The 21,374-nt window shown below is 45.9% G+C and overlaps 2 protein-coding genes across 9 annotated transcripts in view; one reads left to right on the forward strand and one right to left on the reverse strand.

Moving 5' to 3' along the window:
* Nucleotides 1-1,169: 1,169 nt before the first annotated feature.
* On the reverse strand, nt 1,170-21,137 carry LOC104686851 (histone H2B 5-like). 6 transcript variants are annotated; one of them, XM_039570328.1, is made up of 3 exons: nt 20,302-20,458; nt 18,376-18,535; nt 1,170-6,149 (listed from the first exon to the last, which is right to left on the reverse strand). In XM_039570328.1, exon 3 carries the CDS (start codon nt 6,115-6,117, stop codon nt 5,737-5,739), a length of 381 nt encoding a protein of 126 aa, XP_039426262.1. In that variant the 5' UTR covers nt 6,118-6,149; nt 18,376-18,535; nt 20,302-20,458; the 3' UTR covers nt 1,170-5,736. The 6 variants fall into 6 exon arrangements, with proteins under 6 accessions (XP_039426262.1, XP_010393891.1, XP_010393889.1 ...); XM_010395589.3 differs by lacking the exon at nt 20,302-20,458 and adding an exon at nt 19,815-20,266; XM_010395587.3 differs by lacking the exon at nt 20,302-20,458 and adding an exon at nt 19,800-20,266.
* Nucleotides 20,802-21,374, forward strand: part of GRAMD4 (GRAM domain containing 4) — an 81,253-nt gene continuing 80,680 nt past the window's right edge. For 2 of the 3 annotated variants that reach the window (XM_039570323.1, XM_039570324.1), the window contains exon 1: nt 20,815-20,892. Coding sequence is in view for 1 of the 3 variants with exons in the window: in XM_039570325.1 (XP_039426259.1) it covers nt 20,864-20,892 (29 nt within the window). In the remaining 2 variants the exon portion in view is untranslated. Of the gene's footprint in view, nt 20,893-21,374 lie in introns of all 3 variants that reach the window. The other variant, XM_039570325.1, reaches the window with a different exon arrangement.

A 21,374-nucleotide genomic window follows, 5' to 3' on the forward strand; every position in this document is an offset into this window, starting at 1 on the left:
AAGTCTTGAAGGATTTCTCTCCCAGCAGTTTGTCCTTGAACCAATTCTAGCACCTCAAACATCCAGTGGCAAAGCCTCTATAGGCGGACTACTCACTGCATGAAGGGCTGCTCCTCTTAATTCAAACCTCATCCTCTCATGATTCCTTTTGATGTTCCTGAGTTCTTCTATCTGGTTCTGCCAACAGCCATAGTCATGTGGCACCTGAGTCCAATTAATGGTCTTTGAATAATCAGTCAGTAATAATTAGATAGTAACTAAATAAAAAAAAAAGAGTTATCTCCCAGCATGCTGGAGAAGCATGACCATAGGGTTATGCTCTACCTTTTATAACCTGGTTTGGGTCTTCCTGAAACTTTGGTGTCAGCTCTGTTCTGAAAGTGCACTGTGAGTGTGTCTCTGGAAAGGGGTATCAAAATGGAAATCAGTACAAGCAGCAACATTTATTTCTTTGGAAATAAATACGTCAGATCAGTTAGATATGTTTTTTTCTCCGAATACTGATTTTCCCACTTATGTTCAGCTTGTGAGTATTTCTTTAAAGACACTAGGAACATGTTTAGCTCTGACTTCTGTTACATGCCATATCTGAAGTCTTAGCTTGTTTCTCCAGCAGACAGTGTCCAGCATGGCACACGCATTTCCCACTCCAGTGAGTGCATTATGATGCTGATGTCCAGCAGGTAATACATTCACTGGAGTGTATTTACCAATTATTCTTTAAAGGGAAGATCTTTTTCTTTCTGGGGTTTTCAGATGCTACATCTCATTCCATGTTTGTTGCCTGTAAACTCCTCACAGTCCCAAGAAAAGACGTTTCTAGTGTTAGCAATTGTTAATTCAGATCACCAGGACAGGTTGCAGGCTCAGCTCTGCCTGGGACAAGATCACTGGAAGGGCTTGAGAAAAAAAAGATGTTTATGTTGCACTAATCTTTGGGGTGAAGGACACCCCATGAAGTCTCACAGTGGCAGCCTGTGACATCCCTTCAGTGTGAGGCTCCTCTGGTTTTTGACTGACCCTCTTGTCAGGACCAGCTGTGCTCCCCCTCTGCTGGAAGGGTGGTTGCTGTCACCCCAGGTCTGAGGAAATATCACAGAGAAGGAGAAATGCAGGACTTTTGTGAACACCAGTGATAAGGCAGAAGCAAAGACACCCCGACAACTGGGTCCCATTGACTTCCAACAGGTTGGAAATTACATTTTATTTAGACATTTAACAGAAAGCAGGTAATTAGCACTAAGGTCATAAACCAGCAGCAATATATCATGGATCATACTTGATGTAACACTTACTGTCAGAAAAACTCTGTGTACATAAGCCCACGAGATACTGTGCATGGAGTAAGCATGAAAGATTGCTCCCCAGGTGGTGGTCCCAGGAAACTCTCCAAATTCTGTCAGATAGTGATTTTTGTTTTTTAGTTTCCATTCTTCCTTTCCCTGTAAACAATTTGATCTGGATGTAAACCATCAGGAAATGCTATGATGGGACAAATGCTCAGGGCTCTGCAGAGGCCATGCCAAACTCTGCTCCAGGGGTGGCAGGACTTGGGGCTACCCACTTGGCTGCCTGTCACCTGTGCGAAGGGTGTACAGGGCACACAGCTCTGCTGGGCAGGGCTCTTTAGTGTCCCTCCGTGGGACACACAGTTGTGTCCAGGATAGGCACTTGTCCTCCATGCTTGTTTTTCCTCATTTTCCCCATGCTTGACTAAAAACCTGTCTCGCCTGAGCAGGAGCAAGACTCCATGCAGGTGGTCACTCAGTTCCTTCAGAGGTTGAACTCTGCTGTGAAAGGCAGATGGACTTTAAGCCCTTCTAGGGAAGCAGGGTGGAAAATCAGAAGATCTATAGCAGCTTGTTTTCTCTCTTGAATTGTACATGAAAACAAATAACTCAGTGCAGTGATGTCCTTGGGGTTAATAAGAGGTTAATATCAAGGCTGTATCATCTTTTTCATCTTTCTTTCCAACTTACAATATGTAGTTGATTTACTTTTTAAATTGGCAAAACACAGGCATGGCCCAGAGATGCTTCTGGGACTGCAGTGGGAATCAGGCAGGGACAGTAGGGCTTGGTATATTATCTTCAGTTTTAAAACATTTTCTCAATTCCAGAGCTGGAAATATGTATTTTTTAGAAGCACGGATCCTGTAGTGCAGAACCCATCTTCTGCAGCAAACCTCCTTACCAGGAAACTGTGAAGTATGTCACACCTCAGATTACTTAGTGGACAACTGATCCTTGAACTTTTAGACTACTTTCTATTGCCTCTAATATTAAGGCTCAGCCCAAGCTCATCACATTCAAACTAATTCCCACTAAACTGCTGTGGATGTGTCCTGTCCAGCAGCAGGCAGCTGTGGGAAGGGTCTTGTAGGTTTGCCTGCTGAACAAGGAACCTCCAGTTGCTACAGCTGGGTGGCTGCATGGGAGCAGAGTCCCCTTCCCAACCTGCTGCCTTTCCCTTGAGAAACATTTGAGCCCTGTGGGATCTGCAGAAATAGGCCGTATTTGATTTCCAGCGTCAGGACTGTTAGAGAAACTGCTTGTGGGACACTGCAAGGGCAACATCCATAGTGCACTATTTAAAAGCCACATCTTCGCTGCTAGTGGGACCACTGCAGGACTCAATTTCCTTTCTTCATTTTTTCTTGACACTAGGGCCATTAACTTCCCAAATGGTTTCTATGTCAGTCCTAGCTTATACCAGCCTCGTCTTTCCTGGATCATCCCTTCCCTTTGCTGGCACAAGTGTCTGTATAATAGTGACAGAACAGAGCAGCCACCAGCACAGGGTTAAAACAAAGCTTGAAAAAAAGGGGGGAAAAAAAGTTTTAACATGGATCAGTTCCTCAGTCCTGTGCTTCGTATCGTCAAGAGCGAGTGAAAAAAACCCCAAAGGGACAGTGAAGAGCAAATGATGTGTGAAAGGACAACCTAAACTATAAATGCATGGACATGATCAGTCTCAGTCACTTGGCTTTAGACAATATAAAAATCTCCTTGAAGCCTTCAAGTATTTTTGTAGCCTTAAATCATTGGTTCTCCTCTCTCTGAAACAATCTCCAAAAATGGAGAATGGCAACAGTGGCAGAAGAAAATGGGACCAGTACTCTGAGTACGAGTATGGAGCAAGCAGCTCTCGCCAAGTGCTCAGCCTCACTCCTGGCTCCCCAGGCTGCCCAGGAGACCCTGGAGGGCCAATAGCTAATTTTATTTTCCTGATTTCTTGCAGCCTGTGGTGATAGAAGGGGGACTCTGCTCTGCTCAAAAGAGCAAGAGTGTAGAGGCTGTGCCAGGTGATGCCGGGAGATGTCTGTCCTGGTTCAAACACACTGCTTGGACTGGAGGGGGTTCATTCCACTCTGAATTCCTGCCTTCAAGAGGACTCCCCAAGGGGATGAATTCTGACCTGCAGCTCATAGGGACAGAAGAAGAAAGTTCCAGCAATGCCATCCAGCCCTTCACTCTCAACATTCCCCTAATGCATCATCCACTGCCTGGATTTCTTTTGGCAGAGGGGTCCAGGGTGGTGGCTCTAGGCCCATTGCAGGTACATGTTAATCTTTGGTATCTGATTTTGACTATTTGATTGGAAAATAAAAGGAAGTACTAAGCTGTCACCTGCAAAGTGTCCTTGCCAAAAGGCCCAGGCTACCAATGCTACTGAATCCAGGTGCTGCTGCTGGGAGCTGCTCCTTGTGGGTGCTGGCACCCAGGGAGCTGGGTTTTGTTCTTTCTGAGAGCTATCACCAGAGATTCCCGCTACATTAGGCTATGAAACACAGCTGTGTGCTATCACTGAGCAGAGCATGGGAGGAAAGCCCCTTTTCAAGTGTTGGGTGTTCACGCCCAAAGCAGGGGTGTGGGAACAGCCCATAAACAAAGTTGACCTTTACTCATGCACAGAGACCACATGAGACCCCAGGCTGCTCTCAGGTTGCTGAGCAGGGCTATGCACTCCTTTCCTTAGATAACTGGAAAAATGACTGCAATGTGAATCTTCTGTAACTGCAGAGTCCTACGGCTCCAAAACCAACATAAACTTGTCAAAGGTCCCAATCACTCTCAAAGTGTAAAGAAACAGGGCAGAGATAAATGCAGGGGAAAGACAGAAATGTACTGTACAGCTTCTATTCTGGGATATGAATTCACCTTTTAATTAAAAACAAGGTATTGAAGCTTAGGGAGAATCTGCACTTACTTCTGGATCCTATTTCTTTGTTGCTCCCTTTATTTACAGAGTAAGTTGCAGAAAGCTGTTGTTATTTTAGGTATGAGTATTTTTTATTTGAGTGTTACTGCCTACCAGAGACTTTGGGGTTTTTTTTTTTTTTGGTTTTTTTTTTCATGTTGGCTAATTTTGTGTTTTGAGTAGGAAGCTTCAACTTCACAGCAGTTCTACACAGGCTCTTCTGCTATCCAGCAGTCTGGGCAAGATAAACCTGTAACCGAGACACTCCTCCACTAATCTCTATGGCTTTATCACAGTTTTATTATTGCTCACCTCACTGTGGACTTTGAAAAGATATGGGGAGTATCTGAAGTAGTTTAAAATTATTTAATCTTTAAAATATCTGGGATGCAGGCAAGTGTCCCTATATATCCACCCAACCCCCGTTTTTGCTTTTGCTTTCTAATTGCTGAATGAATTAGGAAGGGCAGGGCCAGGTGAGCTGCCTGCAGTGATCTCTGTGGGGAGCCAGCTTCCTCCCACCCCTCAAAATGCACGAATCAGCTCTGCTCCCACACCAGCTGCCTTCCCAAACCCTCAGTCCCTGCCCAAAACCTCTGCGCTGTTTGTCCTGCACCACCCTAGTGCTCACAGGAGAAGGGACCCCCATGGGCACCACCCCGTCTTGCCCACGCTTATGGTGGAAGGGAGCACCCAGGCAGCATTGAGGCAGGAAAAGTCTCTGAAAAGCAGCAGAATTAGCAATGTCTTCCATGCCAAAGCAAGTCCTAAGGCAGGCAAAACAGCAGCCAGGAAAGGTAGAGACCCATTCCCAACATCCAACCTTGTCCATCCCCCCACCTTAGCACAAGGTGGGAGGCAGTGGGCAGCTCCAGCGCCAGCACCCTCATCCTGCTCCATGGCTCATCCATCAGGAGCAAGGAGGAGGATTAGCGCTTGGTATTAACGTGGGCATCTGCCTGCCTGCCAGGCTTGCTCTTCAAAACAGGCTGTCAAGCACAGATAGCTGTTGAATCAGTATGTGCCTGGTAGCTGTTGATGCCACTTCTGCCAGCACATGGTGGGCTGAGCCACTGCACACCAGGAGGGATCCAGGCTATGAGAGAGAGGATGCAGCGCTGACTCTTCAGTACCCTTATCAGATGACTGTGAGGAAGCAGTCAAACAGGAAGACTTCAGGGATGGTGTCTCTGTGTTGCTGCTGCCAGTCCCCCCTCCCAGTGCCAAACATGAATGTTTGCCAAGCACAGAGGAGGCTGGATATACTATGGTTGGTCAGTTCTTTGAATGAGATGTGAAAGCTGGGGCCTCCACTACCAGCCTCAGTAAATCCTTTCCACATCATGAACAGACTATGAAAACCAGTTGACCTCCAGATCACTGTCTCCTCATCCTCTGGGCAGCTTCTCATGCCCATCCCAAGGCTGCAAATTGCTGTGGATAATAGCTGTGACATTCATCCAGACCATGGCTGCCTACCTGTGCTTGCGTGGAGGGCCCGGTGCTCGATGGTCCCATTGCAGAGGGGATGTGTGGCTATTTGGAGCTGGTGTACTTGGTGACAGCCTTGGTGCCCTCCGAGACCGCGTGCTTGGCCAGCTCTCCTGGGAGCAGCAGGCGCACGGCCGTCTGAATCTCCCGGGACGTGATGGTAGAACGCTTGTTGTAATGGGCCAGGCGGGAGGCTTCTCCAGCAATGCGCTCAAAGATGTCATTGACGAAGGAGTTCATGATGCCCATGGCCTTGGAGGAGATGCCGGTGTCAGGATGGACCTGCTTCAGCACCTTGTAGACATAGATGGAGTAGCTCTCTTTCCTGCTTTTGTGACGTTTCTTATCACCCTTCTTCTGCGTCTTTGTCACGGCTTTCTTGGAGCCCTTTTTGGGGGCTGAGGTTGACTTTGCTGGCTCTGGCATCCTGAGAGCTCTTTTGCTCGGTCTTGGAGCTGCTTGGAGAGAACATCAAAAAAATCTAATTCTTTTTTGACCTTCTACAGAATAATTGTACTGCAAGATGAGAGAGTCTGAGTTGGAGGCAAGCAACAGCCCTGAATCTGAGACAAATACCCCATAACCCTGTGTATTTTTGAACTGCCAGCAAGAACTTCTCTGGTTGGTGTATGGCTTTTTGTTGTTTTCTGTTTAAATTCCTATGACCCCAGCCTTGTCAACATCTCTGAACACAGGCCTAGTTGGCATCTACTTAGTAAATATGAGATGGAGCCTGAACATCTTTCTGAGAAGAACATTGAAGTTCTAAAGAAAACACTGACTGCAGCATGGATTAAATCAAATCTTGCTGGAGTGGGCCCAAGACTGTTGCAAGGTATCACTAAAGCCACCTTTATATGACACTGGTTAAAATGATTTTATGTGGTTATTACAATCTCTAATAAAACCTTTTTTATTTGCATGTAGGTAAAAGTTTCTTTTGAGGGCACTTGCATTTCTGTGGCTATTGTTTGGCACCATGTTTTACAGTGAAATATAAAAAATAATATAGTTTTAAGCTTGCTAGCTGAGCTACAGGAATGTCTCAGTATTCACATTTGCTATCAAAAAATATCAGAGAGTAGAAAAGCTTAGAGGAAGTGGCAGGAATCACCTGGCAGAGAAACAGAAATGTGGACAGGAGTCAAAAAGCAAAGTGCTTTTGGGCTACATGTTGATGGAAAAAATTGTTTCCTGCTATGTGATGCTTTTCGCTTTTGAGAGAGCAAGCTTTGCTGCTCAGTTTACACCAAAGATGGCTAATCCTCCCTCTGAGATTTTCTTCACTAGGTCACAACCTGCAGAACCATGACCTGCAGCTGACTGCTCTCATCCAGAAGTGCAGTAACAAAAAACAGTATGTAAACCCATCAAAAAACTGTGTGCCTCCCCTACACCACAAATTTACATGTGCTTTACTACATGGGCCAAGGGGAAAAACTGTGTTGCAACTTGGTAAATGGTTTTGTGTTTTAGAAAACACTTCAAATGCTATCTTGAAAGACAAGGCTCCTCCAGGCTTTGTTGGAGGATAAGCTTCCAGCATCACCCCAGGGCTTGGGTTTTACTGCTCTGCGTCTCCTTTGAAGATGACCTAGGAATTACAGTCTGCTGGCCAAGAGAGACTAGTAGAGAAAAAAGAGCTTCAGGGCTGATGGCACATGGGAAAATGGATAGAAGTAAGCAGGAGAGAGAAAGCTGGGATGTAACATATGGTCTGCACACTGAGAGTCTCAGGGAAGGACCTAAATGGTGCCTGTGCCAAAGCAACGGCTGCATGCTCAGCCCTGTCTCTCCTCCTTGGGAAAGAGTGAGATGTCTGGTTTCTCCATCTGCAATCAGAGCCAGATGCAGCAGCACAGTTGCAACCAAGTGCATACAAAGTTCCCGGTTGCTCCCTGTGGAAGGAGACATCTTTGATCCTGAGGCTGGATTTACGTGCACACCCACAGCTCAGTGGATACCAGCACCTGCTTCCAAATCACGCAAGAAACCTCTGAGGCTCCAAATCAGCCTATGTGATGCTGCTCCTGCCTGCAGCGAGCATCTGGGCCACTGCTGGCTGCTCTGCCCGATGAGGCACCAGGGCTGGGCTCTGGGAGCCACATGGTCTGGCAGCCACTGGGCAAGGCGCAACACTGGGCATTTCAAGCTGCAAGGGCAGGTCGGCATCACTCAGGATGCTATGGAGCAGGGGGGCAGGGTTTCCACCACAGCCCTCCGAAACACCCTCCTGGCTAGAAGCCAAAGTTGGCACCAGTGTCCCTAGAGCTGAGTTTCTACTCCAGAAAAGCACTTTCTTCTCCAAAGACATGGTTTTCATGTGCTAAGTTTTTGACTCTGCCACCCCATGTCCTTTCTTAATTTTTCCTGGCATTCTTCCCAGAGGAGGCATTTGGAAGGGCAAGTGCTAGACTGCTGCAAAAGTTCTGGACACCCTTCAAAACTGACACCTACCCCCTTAAACACCACACTTTCTTCCTCTGGTGAAATCACAAATTTTGTTCCTATTTTTCTCTATCTGGGAAGCAGTGCTGGGAAAAGAAATCCCCTACTGCTCTGTTTGTAGACTCAAACCCATGTTTTTTCAATGGAAAATGATTTTTCTATGAGAAGAAATAACTGTGCACTTGCTTCTTTTTCTTTTGAGCTCATTTCCTGACTGAAAAACACCACAACTGAAAAATGCAAATGAGTATTTCTTAAGCTTTTTGAAAAGTATGTCCTTCTAAAATATGTATTAATTCTTAAGAGCACTTCTACTGCAGCTTTTAAAAAATGAATGGAGAGCCCAACAGGCACTAGAGTGATTTCATATGGCTCCAGAACAGGTCACATCTACAGGACATCTCCATCCATTTCATCAGCTAATACCCTTGGGTAGCACAGCGTGGACCTCACTCTTCTCCCATGTACGGCTGCAGTGTGGGAAGCAATGATGCTGAAGTTCAGAGATTAGCACAAAAGCTTATGCTTCTCTCCACCCATTTCTTTGCAGCTGACTGTTTAACAGGTAAATAACACCTTCTTTGAAAACAGGTTGTGTTCTTTGTGGTTTATTTGGGCAGTGCCTAGCACACAGAGCCTGAGTGCATTTGCCAGGTGCTAAATAAATAATGTTAATAATGGTCAACAGTATCACCAACCCTTCTGTCAACAGTGCAACGCAACCACAGCAGGTGCCGCTCTGGAGTAAAGACAGAAGTAGTGGGATTATTCCCAAAGTGTCCATGTGGAGAGTTCGTTGAGGGAAACACTATACAACCTTTAAACGAATGGCTTCTTTTTATAAAAACAGTTGCATATCTTTGTTTCCTTAAGGAAAAAAAAAAAAAAAAGAGAGAGTTGGAGGGAGAACCTGAAGAGGTTAACAATTATTAGTTTTTGTTTTGGAAGTGTTTCCAGCGTGATTGACTTCCCTGCTGTGAGGCAGCCCAAGCACTGGGTACAGGTTGTTCAGAGAGGTTGTGGGATCTCCATCCTTGGAGATACTCAAAATCTAACTGGGCATGGCTGACCCTGCTCTGAGCATGGACTGAATGAGATGTTTGCCAGAGGCACCACCAACCTCATCCATTCTGTGACTTTTGGAGAAGGAAACTGGGTAGAACACGCTTTATGAGCTGTGTTCCCTTGATCGAGCTGTGTTCCCATGGGATACTGCAGCCTGAGATTCCCACAGAGACCCCTAAGAAGAGATGGTGTTTATTTCCAGTTCCAAGCCACTGAAGTCCCTGGGACACAGGGTATGGCCATGCAGGAGAAGGCACTTTCAAGCAGCACACTTGGAAGGTTTCAGGTTTTTGAGGAAAATCTCTGGGAACATTTTTTTTCTTTATGGCTCTGTATGCTCTGAGTTAAATCAGTTATTGCTGGCAGTTTTTTCCTTCCTCAGAAAACCAGCAACAAAACCAACCACAGTAATTTTTCCAGCCAGTTGCAAGCAGCAGCCTGACTGCTGCCAGAAACCAGAGTGGTGCAGAGTGACAGATACATCTTCCTTTGTGTTGACACTCCTTTCTTCAGCATCATTAAAAGGAAAGTGAACGGAAAAACATATTCAAAGATACAAATCACCAGTCTCTCAGATCCAAAATGGGAGAGGAGCCCTGCTGAGAAATCCCACGTGGAACCTGATGCTGTCTCTTTTCCTGAGGCTTGATATATCAATGGAGAGAGACAGGCAGAGAAGCTCCTGCAGGATTTTTGTTCATTTTTGGCCTTGCTGCTGAGTCTGTAGGACCAGTGCCAAGCTGGTGCCAGCACTGTGCATGGGTGACCATGGGAGGATTATGAGCTGGCCTTTTAGACCTCTCCTCATGCAGGGCTGGAAACAGCACTTGTATTTTTTTTACTTTCTTTTTCCATTTGAAAGCTGTCCTTGCTATGATGAGCTCTGGGGCATCCTCTGTAAATCCCCACGCCCCTTCTGTAATTTCCTAGTCAACCATAAAGGTTATGTATCTAGAATCAGCATTTTGTTCTTAGGAGGTTTTGGTGACAAATTAAACATTTGCAGGAAAACCTCAAGCTCTCATCCTTTGGATATCTGAAATTCTGATATTTATTAATCTTCTGATGTTCTGCTTTAATCCTTGCTCAAGTAAATGAGAGCCAATGGGCACCTGCTGATAGTTCTACCCCTTAAATAGGAATGTCTTGTTAGTTCCGTCCAATTACTGCCCCTTTCCTCATTTTCTCCTACTGTATAAAAGAAGTAATACTTGCCTTTATGCCTACATACCAAGAAATATAAAGTGAAATTTGCTGCTGCTTTTTGTTTTATTTCTTTGAAACACAAAGGACACAAATTAGGGAATGTTTCCACCAAAAGGAAAAGGCTTTCTAATGGATTCACCTGCTTTGAAATGCTTGTAAGATCTGGTAAATATAGCTTACAAATTACCAGGTGTTAACAAATGACTGTTATTGGAAAAGAGAATTTCTGCAAACTGCAAATCCCCTTCCTTTTATTATGTATAGCCATCTACTATTACACAAGAATTTGTTCATCTGTCAGGTCTCATTATATAGTAACAGTTGAGAAAACAAACAATATTTGTGATTATTTGGTAGCAAGCTCTGCTTCAGGTATAAAGCAGATCAGAAGCATGATGAGTCACTGTGAGACATTGGTGATGTTGCCTCGTGCAAAAACTGACAGTCATATTTTGGTCTGGAAAGAATTTTTCCCTTGGTATGTTGTCTAGCATGTGATGATGAGGTAATATTTGCTTTGAAGTAAAGACGAGGAGAATTTCCTAGAATAAGGTAAACTAATCTGAAATGCCTGATTTCTTCCAATGGTGGAGGGGTGCAGAAAACAGTTCTGGGATCCTAGGTTTCCTCCCAAGTAATCCAGCACTGATAGTAAGAGTCCATCCCCACTTCCACATGCTCTGCTGCACTTTGTATCACTGTTCCTGTAAAGTTTACATTTAAATGGCTACCTTTCCAACTTGGATATACACATCCAGTTTTCTAGTGAACAGAGGACTGTGACTATAGGTTAAAACTAAAGATGACCCCTACTTCCTTACAAAGACAGAAATGCTACAAACTCAGTCCCTGACACAGACACACAATGTTCACACAGATCTTTAGATTTCTTTAGAACAAATATAAGCAGAACAGAGCACTGTGTCTGACCTCTTTGACTGATACTTACCTTGCTTGTGTTAACCCATTGCTTGGCAGTTCAGTACAGAATATTCCCTATGTGAATCTTTTCTGTTCTTTTCTGTAATTTCAATTTATGATTTTTAGAAAGCACATTTTTAATCACCAGTAACGGCTGTAATTTCTTGTGCTACTTCTGCCCAAGTTGCAAGTACTTCTCAGGGCTGTAGGGGTATCAATCAGAGATTATGTATTATTACCTACAAAGTAAGGAGCAGGACCCTAGATCAGAGCTCTATGCAGAGAAGATACATTGAAATTTTAAAGAAAATAAAATCTTACCCACAAGTCAAATAGAGCAACAGAGAGACAATGTTGCAAGAAGAATGACTGTCAGGAGACTAAACACTGCCAGTCCTCATGCTGATTAAGAGAGTGTCTGAAGTCAACGGGGATTAAACACAGGTCTGAAACCACAAGTACAATGTTTAGAGATGCTTAGGACCAACAGCTGACATTGATTTTCACTAGAATCCAAAAGGCTTAGTACTTTATAAAAATCAGACTTCATATTTTATCAAGGTTTTGTTACTCTTAATAAATGATTACTTTAAAAAGCTTTATTATCTGCTCTTTGTAAGAGTACTCGTTGTCTACTTGCTTTGGGATATCTCTGATCTACAAGCTTGAGCAACAGTATCCAATAAATACAAAAAGGAGAAATGATGTTTTCTATGGATCAATACCTGTTAAATGTATATGGGGTACACCCAGTACCAGCATTTGCTACAATTACACTCCAGTCAGCTCTCCCACAGAGTGCCGGGGTTTCAGAGAAACCTGTAGGAAATGATCCTTGTGGGTCCCCTCCAGCTCAGAACATTCTGTGGTTCTGTATTATCACAACCATCCTCAGGAAGCCCTCAGTCCAACGCAGTCCAACAGAGAACACAACCAGGCTCACTTCTTTCCCGGGGTTTTATCAATAACTCAAAACCTCACACAACATAAAATTCAGCATTAGCTTCCTCTCCGTGTTTTAGAATCATCAGAATTTTCTGCTTCTGCCATGAATCCTTTCCTCAAGCAACAGCCTTCTTTTCCCTTCATATCCCACTTCCACTCAACTGGACCCACGGGGAGTTAACCTGTCAGCAGGAACCCTGTGTCCAGTTGCAGGTTTAGCTCCTGTCCTTAGACTGACACAACAAAATTGCTCTGGAGGTAGGGAGAGGTCAGAGCCTGCTACCCATGTAAGGGCAGCTGATCTCCAACTGACCTGGAACAATCCTGCTGGGCAGAAGGAGAAAGACATCACAGCAGCTCCGCTGCTCAGAAGCATCACAAGCTCTACACATCTTTTTGGTGGTTTGCAAAGTACAGACCACTGGAGATGGGTGTGAGAACAAAAATCATAGATGACTGGGGTCTGTAATACCAATGGAAGAAAGGTGCTTTACTTATTCCATGACACCCTATGCTATTGAAAATAAGAAGTGCAGATCTGAAATGAATTGCTCTGTGCCGTATCAAAAATGAGAATCCCTTGATTTTTATCTACATCATTTCAATTTCTCTGGAAAAGCAGAAAACTTAGTAAGCAAAAACTTACTCAGGCTGCTATATCTAAATAACTCCTTCTACAGTGGAGCCATGGTCTCTAAACTAGTAATGATAATAAGCCTGAAGAACTGCTATCACATTTAAGCAAACTATTTTTATGCATTTTATGGAGTAATGGAGAATTATCAAAATTCTAAACTATTTTCATAAGTGCTGAAAAAGGCATCCATTAAAAATGTGCTAATTCAGCCATTCAGCCAAAAATAGGAGAGAAGCTACAGCCCAGCACCTGCAGGCCGTAAGGAGAGAGTGGGTGGGAGAGGGAGAAGCAGCCTCTCCAAGAGATGAGAGCTGCTCCAAGTTAAGGTAGGAGTTATGTGGGAACCAGTGCAGACACATGTGGCACTTCTTCCTCCTACACACCCCATACCCAGGTTTTAGCAGGTTCCTGTAACCCTTTTCCAGTGCCACAGATAATTTATGTAGCAAAAGGAAACAAAAGCTGAGATTGTACCCCAAAACGTGTAGTTTGGCCAAACCACACCGACGGGGAATAGTAACTTGGACATAAACCCATGCTGAAGTGGAAAGCTATGTACCCATATTAGGCTGAAGACAGACCAAGGCCATTAAGGCTTTTATGACTGATGTGATAGGTACATCACAATGCAGGTGTTACCACATATTCTCAATGCCATGGATGACATAAATTCAGAAAAATCTTTTAACAACCTTCAAGGTATGTATATGGGTCTAAGGCATGTATGCTCAACAGACCTGGGCATTACCACCATCAGCTCTCCCCCTACATGGGGAGAAAGTGTCACGTAAGGGCATGACATGTTCAGCTGTGATCAATCATGACCGACATTCCTTCTAAATGAGAGTCTCTCACTTCAATCATCACTTTCCAGTTACATTACTCACATTTCAGCAAGTCCTGAAAATGGTTTCAGAAAAAATAGCAGAAAGCATGCAATCAAAAAAGTCAGGGATATGTGAAAACTGCTTTATCGTGGTGGTAACACCTGGGTGCCTGGGAACACAGAGGGTAAACATAGGAGGTGGGGGTACCAGGCAGGTATATCCAAAAGGACTGCATGCCATGCCACAGGCTAAAGGGCAGCAAGTGGCACAGCATCTGATTTCATTGCTACAGGATACTGAAAATATTGTAATGTGTGTATTAATAATTAATTTGGCACAGTAAAAGCAATTTTACTGTAAAACAGATGTGCGACTATTACTGGAGCCTGCAGGGAAACAAAGATAAACGTCCTTCCCCAGATCTCACATCATTCAATAACCGGCTCGGGAACACAATCCAAGACTGCTGACACCTTTTTCTGCTGCTGCCACCAGATCACATTACCACAGGCAGAGAGTCCTCTGAGCATTAGAGGTCATCTTCTGTAGGAAGCAGGAAAATGGAGAGTCTGTTAGATGGAAAGAGAGAAGCAGGGCTGGGACAGCCAGCTCCGGCAAAGCTCCCCTGAAAAGGCAAGCTGGCTTTTCTCCAGAAACAGATAGGGATGAGCACTAAGGACACAAGACTTATTGAAGGTAAAAGTAAACTCTGAAACAAGAACTGACGATAAGCCATTTTAAAATGTTCATGAATAAATTTACACTGGAAATGAGAGGGAACCTCACTTACATCCTTACTTGGAAGTGGGAGGATAAAGGCGAGGGAGGAGGGGAGAAAGACGAAAAAATCCGTTCCTTCCATACTTCAAAGACAAAACTTGGTATTAAAAAAAAAAAAAACCTAGGAAATGGCTCCAGCACAGCAAGTAACTGCTCTACATTAACCAGGCAACATTCTTCTATGGTGCTGTGCTACTGAAGAATTGTTATCAAAATGCACAGATGTCCTTCACTTTGTACTTGTCTTTCCTTTATTCTTTTATTTATTGTTCCTTCCTTCTTTTTCTCACATCCATTACAAGTGCCAGGAGGTTCAAAGCCCCAGCAGGTTTGCTGCCATTTGGTCCTGTCTCACATGTGGCATTTGTACATAGACTAACACAGTACTCTGAACAGCCACAGGATTGAAAAACTGGCAGCTCTCCAGAAACTTTAAAAGAAATGGCTGTCAAGTTAGTCCATGCCCAAATTCCACACTGTACAATTTGCTTGTGAATAGTGTTTTAATTTACCTCTGATTTGTGATAGCATCATTATCACATGGATTTAGTGTGCTAGTCACTACGCTGATGCAAGCTAAAAAACCATCTCCCTTCCAGAGAAATCAAGGCATAACTGGGGATACACCAATATTTACATCAGGCAAGACTGCAAAGAGCAATATGCTGAAGACTTAGTTGCAACCAGTAGACCAGCAGTGAAGAAACTGGGAGTTGCTGGACAAAATAACAGTGGTCCTGGATGGTCAGTAGCAACTAGAACAATTAAATGCAAAGCTCATTTTTCAGAACTCAGAAGGGTTTTCAAAGGCAGCAGGTTTAAAATGCCAGTGGAGTGCCATATTAACTGCACAATACTGTTATTTTTAACCATCCTTGGCTCCATCCTCCCACATTCACTTTCCTCCTGAGCTTTCTATGTCCTTAGTTTCCTCACTGCTTTAGCCCAATAGTCTCCCAAGCTGTTCCTTCCTCAGATGAAGTGCTCACCCTTTGCTCTTCTCCCTCCTGCTGGTGCCTCTCCCAGCACACTCTCTCCACAGAGCTCATTAGTGCCTCTGCTTCCAGAAACACATCTTTGCAGGTGACTGCTAAATCCTTATCTTGAGTTGTGTCCTGGTTATCAGGCAGGTGCAATTGATAAGGAGGATGACTGGAGCTGGGCTGAGGACCCACAGTGCAGCAGAGGAGATAATACGGGGTTAATTCTGGCATGTGAGAAAGAGGAGGGTGGTACAGGAAGGTCAAGTCAGCTGCAGTGTCCGTATCTTCAGGGCAGAGCTGCTGCACCTGCAGTGCATTTTGAGACTTAAACCCATCAAGAATGAAAACAGCCTATATTTATATTAGGTATGGTCAGACAGCTCCTTCCTGACAGGATGCTCCCTGTCTCCCGTCTTGTAGCACCCCACTTGTTACTCAGTCAATTTCCAGTTACGCCAGAGGACCCAAAGAGGACTTCTCCCTTTCTGTCAACATGGAAGCAGCTTCCCTTCCCTACCCTACCCTTCCTTCACTGATATTTGCCCAATGGTTCACTTCAGTCCTTTTGATTTTTCCCTTTCCTTCTCGTTCCTTGATTTTACCTGCCTTTGTGACAGAGAAGTGAGGAGACTCTTACCAAATGCTTACCCTGGCCTCCCTTCACACTAGGTTTTATCTTTAAGTGCTGAGCTCCAGAGCGGTACCTTCCTTTCTGCCCTTCCCCTACCTCATTTGAGGAATTTCTTCAGAAAAAATGTCACAGGCTTTTCTGTGCAAGCTTTCTAGGGTAACTCATGTCCTCTTTGTAACTCCCAGTAACCCTCCTGGAGTGGCTCTGTTCTCCTACCCTTTCTTCCATTGCCTCCTGCACACACTACCTATTGTGTTGCCACTTCTGTGGTTTTTTTCATTCCTACCTTTCAGTCTTCTTCCGTGCAGTATTTTCTGCTTGACAAATATGAGTCTACTTCATACAATCTCTCTCCCCACAAGAGAGAGAGTCACACAGGTTATACAAACAGGTTATAAGGAAAGATCTGATGTACCCAAAAGCATGTCCATCTTTCCTGACTCTGTCTAATATAGGCACTGCCTCTGACAAACTTTGCCCATCCTTGATCATTGTGGCTAAAAGCCCACAGTTTCTCCCTCAGCACACACCACCTGCAGTGATTACCTGGGGGATGGTCCTCTACCTCCAGCTGATGGATTTCAACTCTTGAGGTGACACATCTGGTGTCAGAGATGTGTTCTCTGCAAATGGAAACTGTCTCTTCCATGATCCTTGGGTAAAGGCTATTTTTTATAAAATAACACACAAAAGCTTACTGCATTGGACCACCTATGTACTTTCACCAAATTCAGGAAAAAACCCTGACCCTGTTTTATAAGAAATTTTAAGTCTGGTTTGAAAGGTAAAGAATTCCTACTCCAAGAGGGTCGATGAAATAATATGACAAGGGTGGTGATTAAGTCTCACCACAAAGGAAAATGTTGAGTTGATGTAGGTGGCATATAAAACCCCCCACTCTCTTTATGAGTCAGGTAAGCTGCCAGAAAGCGGAGGTGAAATCCGTGGGATGGAGCTGTTTTCATTCCAGCCAGTTAGTAGTATGCTCTTTGAACAAGAAAAAAAGTAGTTAAATAATAAATGATATTTTTCAAAACTAAGACTCTAAATAGCAAAATCTAACAATTTCCCTTGATCCCCAATGACGGTGTTTGTAGTTAGTGATAGCCAAGGGGAAAAACTACTAAACAACTCTTCCCCCCAGCCTTGAGGGTGGATTATGCATCTATTCTTCCATCTCCCACCCAATGCATATGATCCTGCAGTCACAGCTCTCTCCTCTCCCTCTGGCTCCAGAAAAAAGGGAAGCTGACAAGCTGAGATCCCAGTCTCACCCCACACAGAACCCTTTTCAGAGGAAGAGCTTAGCTCTGACGAGCAGAAAGCATTTCTCTCCCAATAGCTGCACAAAAGTGGCTTAACAAGTGCATAAAACAAAACAATTGGGGGAAGAAAAATGTTTTGTGAGGTCTTATTTTGGGTCAGTTCAGCATCCAAGAGATAACTCAAAGATATGGCAGTGTCCCTCATTTAGAATTATAGTATTTTCATTACAAAACTCCTGAAATTGAGAAACGTAAAAAGAATGTCATTATGTCCTTGAGTTCAAGGGGCTTAAAGGCCCCCTCTGGTACTGTCAGTGGGAACACAACATCTGCTCTGTTCACAGTGCAGCCTGAGAAGGATGCTTTCTTAAATACACTTCTGAATTTAGGAACATTTCCCCCATATTTAATCCTTCAGTCTACCCAATACATATGTTTGAGGAAGAGCAGGAGCAGTGTATTTCAGGTGCTGAGAAAGGGATGAAATGGGATCAGACTATCAACATGAGTAATTTCTTTGTTTCAGCTGGAGAGCTGAAGACGTGGAGATAGATGTATACACATATATATGTAATATTTAAATAAAATATATGTAAACATAAAGGAGGAAAAGGACAGTGACCAAACGAACAGCTTGGAGAAAAAATGTCAAGAGGAAGGTAGAGTAAGGCAGTGGATAGAAGTAAGATGTCAGAAAGGAGAGAGCAGGAGCAGGTATAAGAAGAATGACACAGAGGGGGGAAAAAAAGAGATGTAAGAAGAAGATATACGAAAGGGAACAAAAATGAGAGAAAAGACATGAGTGGACAAAAAACAAAGAAGGCAGGTAAAGTAATGAGCACAATGTTTGGTATGGCAGAAATACTGAAGCATAAATAAGACACAGAAAAGAGAGACTCATAAGAAGGTCATAAGAAGAAAAAAAGACAGTGCACAGCAGAGAATATGTGAAATAAGCAGTGGAAAAAAAAATCACCTGCCAGTACAGCACTTTTCAAAGTCACGGATGAGAGGTGCTGCTGTCCCAACAAGGGACAGAGCCAAACCCTAGGAAGTGACAGGCTAATTCCAAGGAGAACAAAGGATGACGCTGGGAGAAGATAACGATAGCCTTGTACTAGGTTGCTGCCTTTTGTCTGAAACAGAAATCACAAAGGTCATTAAAATTGCTGCTTAAATCTTATATCTGGTACTTGAAAAAAACCTCTTTGCCAATACAATCATTCTTCCTTCTGTCTCAACATTGGACTAAATTAATTACTGTACACTCCACAGTTGTACCTCCCTGCTGGGGAAGAAAACCCCAGACACCATTCTGCTTAAAGCAGACCTTCCTCTCTGGCTCCCTTTGCCTATAAAAGGCTTCTGTAGAAATCTTTCAGTAGACAAAGGTAAATTTCCTGCAGCTCCAAAATCACCATGATGGATTTGGCTATCATTAGTAAAATGAGGAAAGAAAGAGGAAGGAAACAGGAGTAAGCGCTCAGGAAAAAAGCTTTTTTTTGTTATTATAATTTGGAAATTTAACCAGTATAGAGGGAAAGAAATTGCTGCCTGCAAATAATCTGTCACTCCTTTGCACATCAAATAATAGGAACAAGAGGGAGTGTGTGGGAAGTACATTCATATTATCAAATTCTTTCTGATATTAACATGTTAATGTAATGAAAACAAAATCAGGAAAATAACATATTGTAACACAAATACTATGGAGGCTATAGAGCAAAAACCCCAGGAAGATCAGTGCTCCCAGTGTAGCTCCAATCTGAGAAACCAGAGCTTCATTAGTAGTAACAGGAGCAACATATGGAGATGAATGAAACCATGTTTGTAAATGTGGTATGCAATTGCACACTCTCTCTTGGCTTTCCTTTTTCACAATCTGACTCAGCCTCCACACTCCCCCATCTTTTGATTCATAAATTCTTGACATCAAAAAATAAAGAGTTACAAAGCCATCATGCAAAGGGCATGAGATGACGTGAAATACAAGGATGCTGGTGAGGACACAACGTGCCATCAATCACCACCCTGCAAATGGACAAATCTGCTGGAGATAAGCAGTGGAGACAGGGCCACCCTCTCCAGGGGCTCGCTGGAGGACGCCGCCCAGCAAACCACAGCTCATCTCCATTGCGCTAGAGGCGTACGCTGAGGTGGACAAATCTATTACAAAATCGTATAATATTGCTTACGCTGCGCAGCAGCCACTTGTTTAGGCAGCCCCTGCATCACCAAACCCGTGAGACTGGAGGTGAGAGGAATGAGAAATAAAAGGGTTTCTTATGGCATATACTCCCTGTATTTCTTAAGCTATGAAAAAAAGATCAGGGTTAATGACAAGCAACACAAAACACAATAAACAGTGCATGAAGACGGTTTACAGCCCTATACACTTACTAAATAATTAACAACCTCACAGAGTGTTGACACAGTGGGGGTCTGTATACAGGATAATCCCTTCCTTCCCTGAGGGCCTGGGCTCCTCAGCATGTGTGCTGTCAGGCTGCAGACGGCCAGCCCAGCCCGTGGGCACCGCTGCCCCACTGCAGGCAGTGCCAGGCTGCGGCCCCCAGCCCTGCCCCTGCCCAGGCTTGGCCTTCAGCCCCCAGTTAACAGGAGCGCACTGAACTCCGGCAATACGATTCCTACGATCGCAGCAAAGCACTGGCAAGGCTGACACCGTTTCGGTGCATTCGCCAAGCCCGGAGAAAGACGAAGCCCCGACCCTGCGGGGCTCAGGGTCCGGCACGATGCAGGGCAGGGCTGCCCGCACACCGCATCGCGGTACAGAGGTGCGGCAGCTCGCATGCTCGGGCAGCGCAGCCCCGCTGCGGACACTGCGGCGTGCGGTGCCCACCGCCGCCGCACCGCAGGCAGCCAGCGCAGGGGAAGGTCTTGCCTGCTGGGCGTCTGGACTCCTCCGCAGGCGAGCTCCAGGCGCCGGTGGGGCGTGGGGCAGGTGCGAGCCGGCGGGGCTGGGGGGCTGCTCGCTGCCGCTCCGCGCAGATCCGGCGGGCGCCGCGCCGGGTGGGCCGCGAGACCGGGACCCGCCTCCGGTCCCGACCAGGCTGCGACCGGCGGGGCGCCTCGCTGTGCGCCGCCGCCGCGGGCCGGGCTGGGCCGGGCCGTGCCGCACCGCCCATAGCCCGCCCGCCGGCTCCGCCCGCCCCCGCCTCTGCGGGCTCCCGCCGCGGGGCCGCCGGGGGCGGGGCGGGCGCGCAGCGCGGCCCCGGCGAGCGGCTCGGGCGCTGCGGCGGCGGCGGCGGCTGCGCGGGGCGCTCGGCACGGCCGCGGCGGCGGACGGGCACCTGCTGCCGCCTCGCCCGCAGCGGCGCCGCGCTTTGTCCGGGCTGAGCGGGCGCGCCCGGCCACGGCGGCGCCCGGCCCCGCTCAGCACAGCGGCGGGCGGCTCTCGGGGCGTCGCCTGGCTCCGGCGGCCTGGGCACGGCGGGGGAGCGTGAATGAGAGTTTGCTCCGATTTCCGAGCAGGGTGAGTGCCGCGCCGGCCGTCTCGGGGGATTAATAATAATAATAGTAATAATAATAATAATAATAATAATAATAATGTTTTTGGGGGGGGGGTTGTCCGTACCTTTACACGCTAGCCCGGCGCCACCTCCCCGGGGCAGGGTTGCGTGCGGGGCGCGGTGCCTCTCGCCAGCCCCGGACGACGACCCTTGGGAGGGGGTTGTTGTCTCTTGGTCCCTCCGTTCCCTTTTGTTCGGCTCTCTCGGGGCTTGGGGGAAGGGGCGGACCGGGGGGTTGTGGGGAAGCCAACGGAGGTCTCGGCCGGTGGCCCAGCTGTCCAGGCGGTTGAGGCAGACGGGACACCGTCCCCGTGGCCGCAGGGGGTGTCCGGCTGCCCCCTCCCTGCTTCCCGGGCGGAGTAGTGGCCCTCCTCTCCTCCCCGCGCCCCTCCGGCACGGAGGAGCCGCCCTGGGCTGCGGGGACAGGCGGTGGCATCGCCGCCAC

This window comes from Corvus cornix, chromosome 1A (genome assembly GCF_000738735.6).
Source record: "Corvus cornix cornix isolate S_Up_H32 chromosome 1A, ASM73873v5, whole genome shotgun sequence".
Taxonomy (NCBI): Eukaryota; Metazoa; Chordata; class Aves; order Passeriformes; family Corvidae; genus Corvus; species Corvus cornix.

What these genes read in the sequence shown, in the direction of transcription:
- LOC104686851 (XM_010395587.3), bottom strand. Translation starts at nt 19,892, where the DNA reads ATGCTGAGGAGCCCAGGCCCTCAGGGAAGGAAGGGATTATCCTGTATA. An exon ending in GTGAGGTTGTTAATTATTTA is followed by an intron (nt 18,536 to 19,799) that starts GTAAGTGTATAG and finishes TTTCTGTTTCAG; the next exon opens with ACAAAAGGCAGCAACCTAGT. An exon ending in GAAAAGTGCTGTACTGGCAG is followed by an intron (nt 6,150 to 18,375) that starts GTGATTTTTTTT and finishes GTTCTCTCCAAG; the next exon opens with CAGCTCCAAGACCGAGCAAA.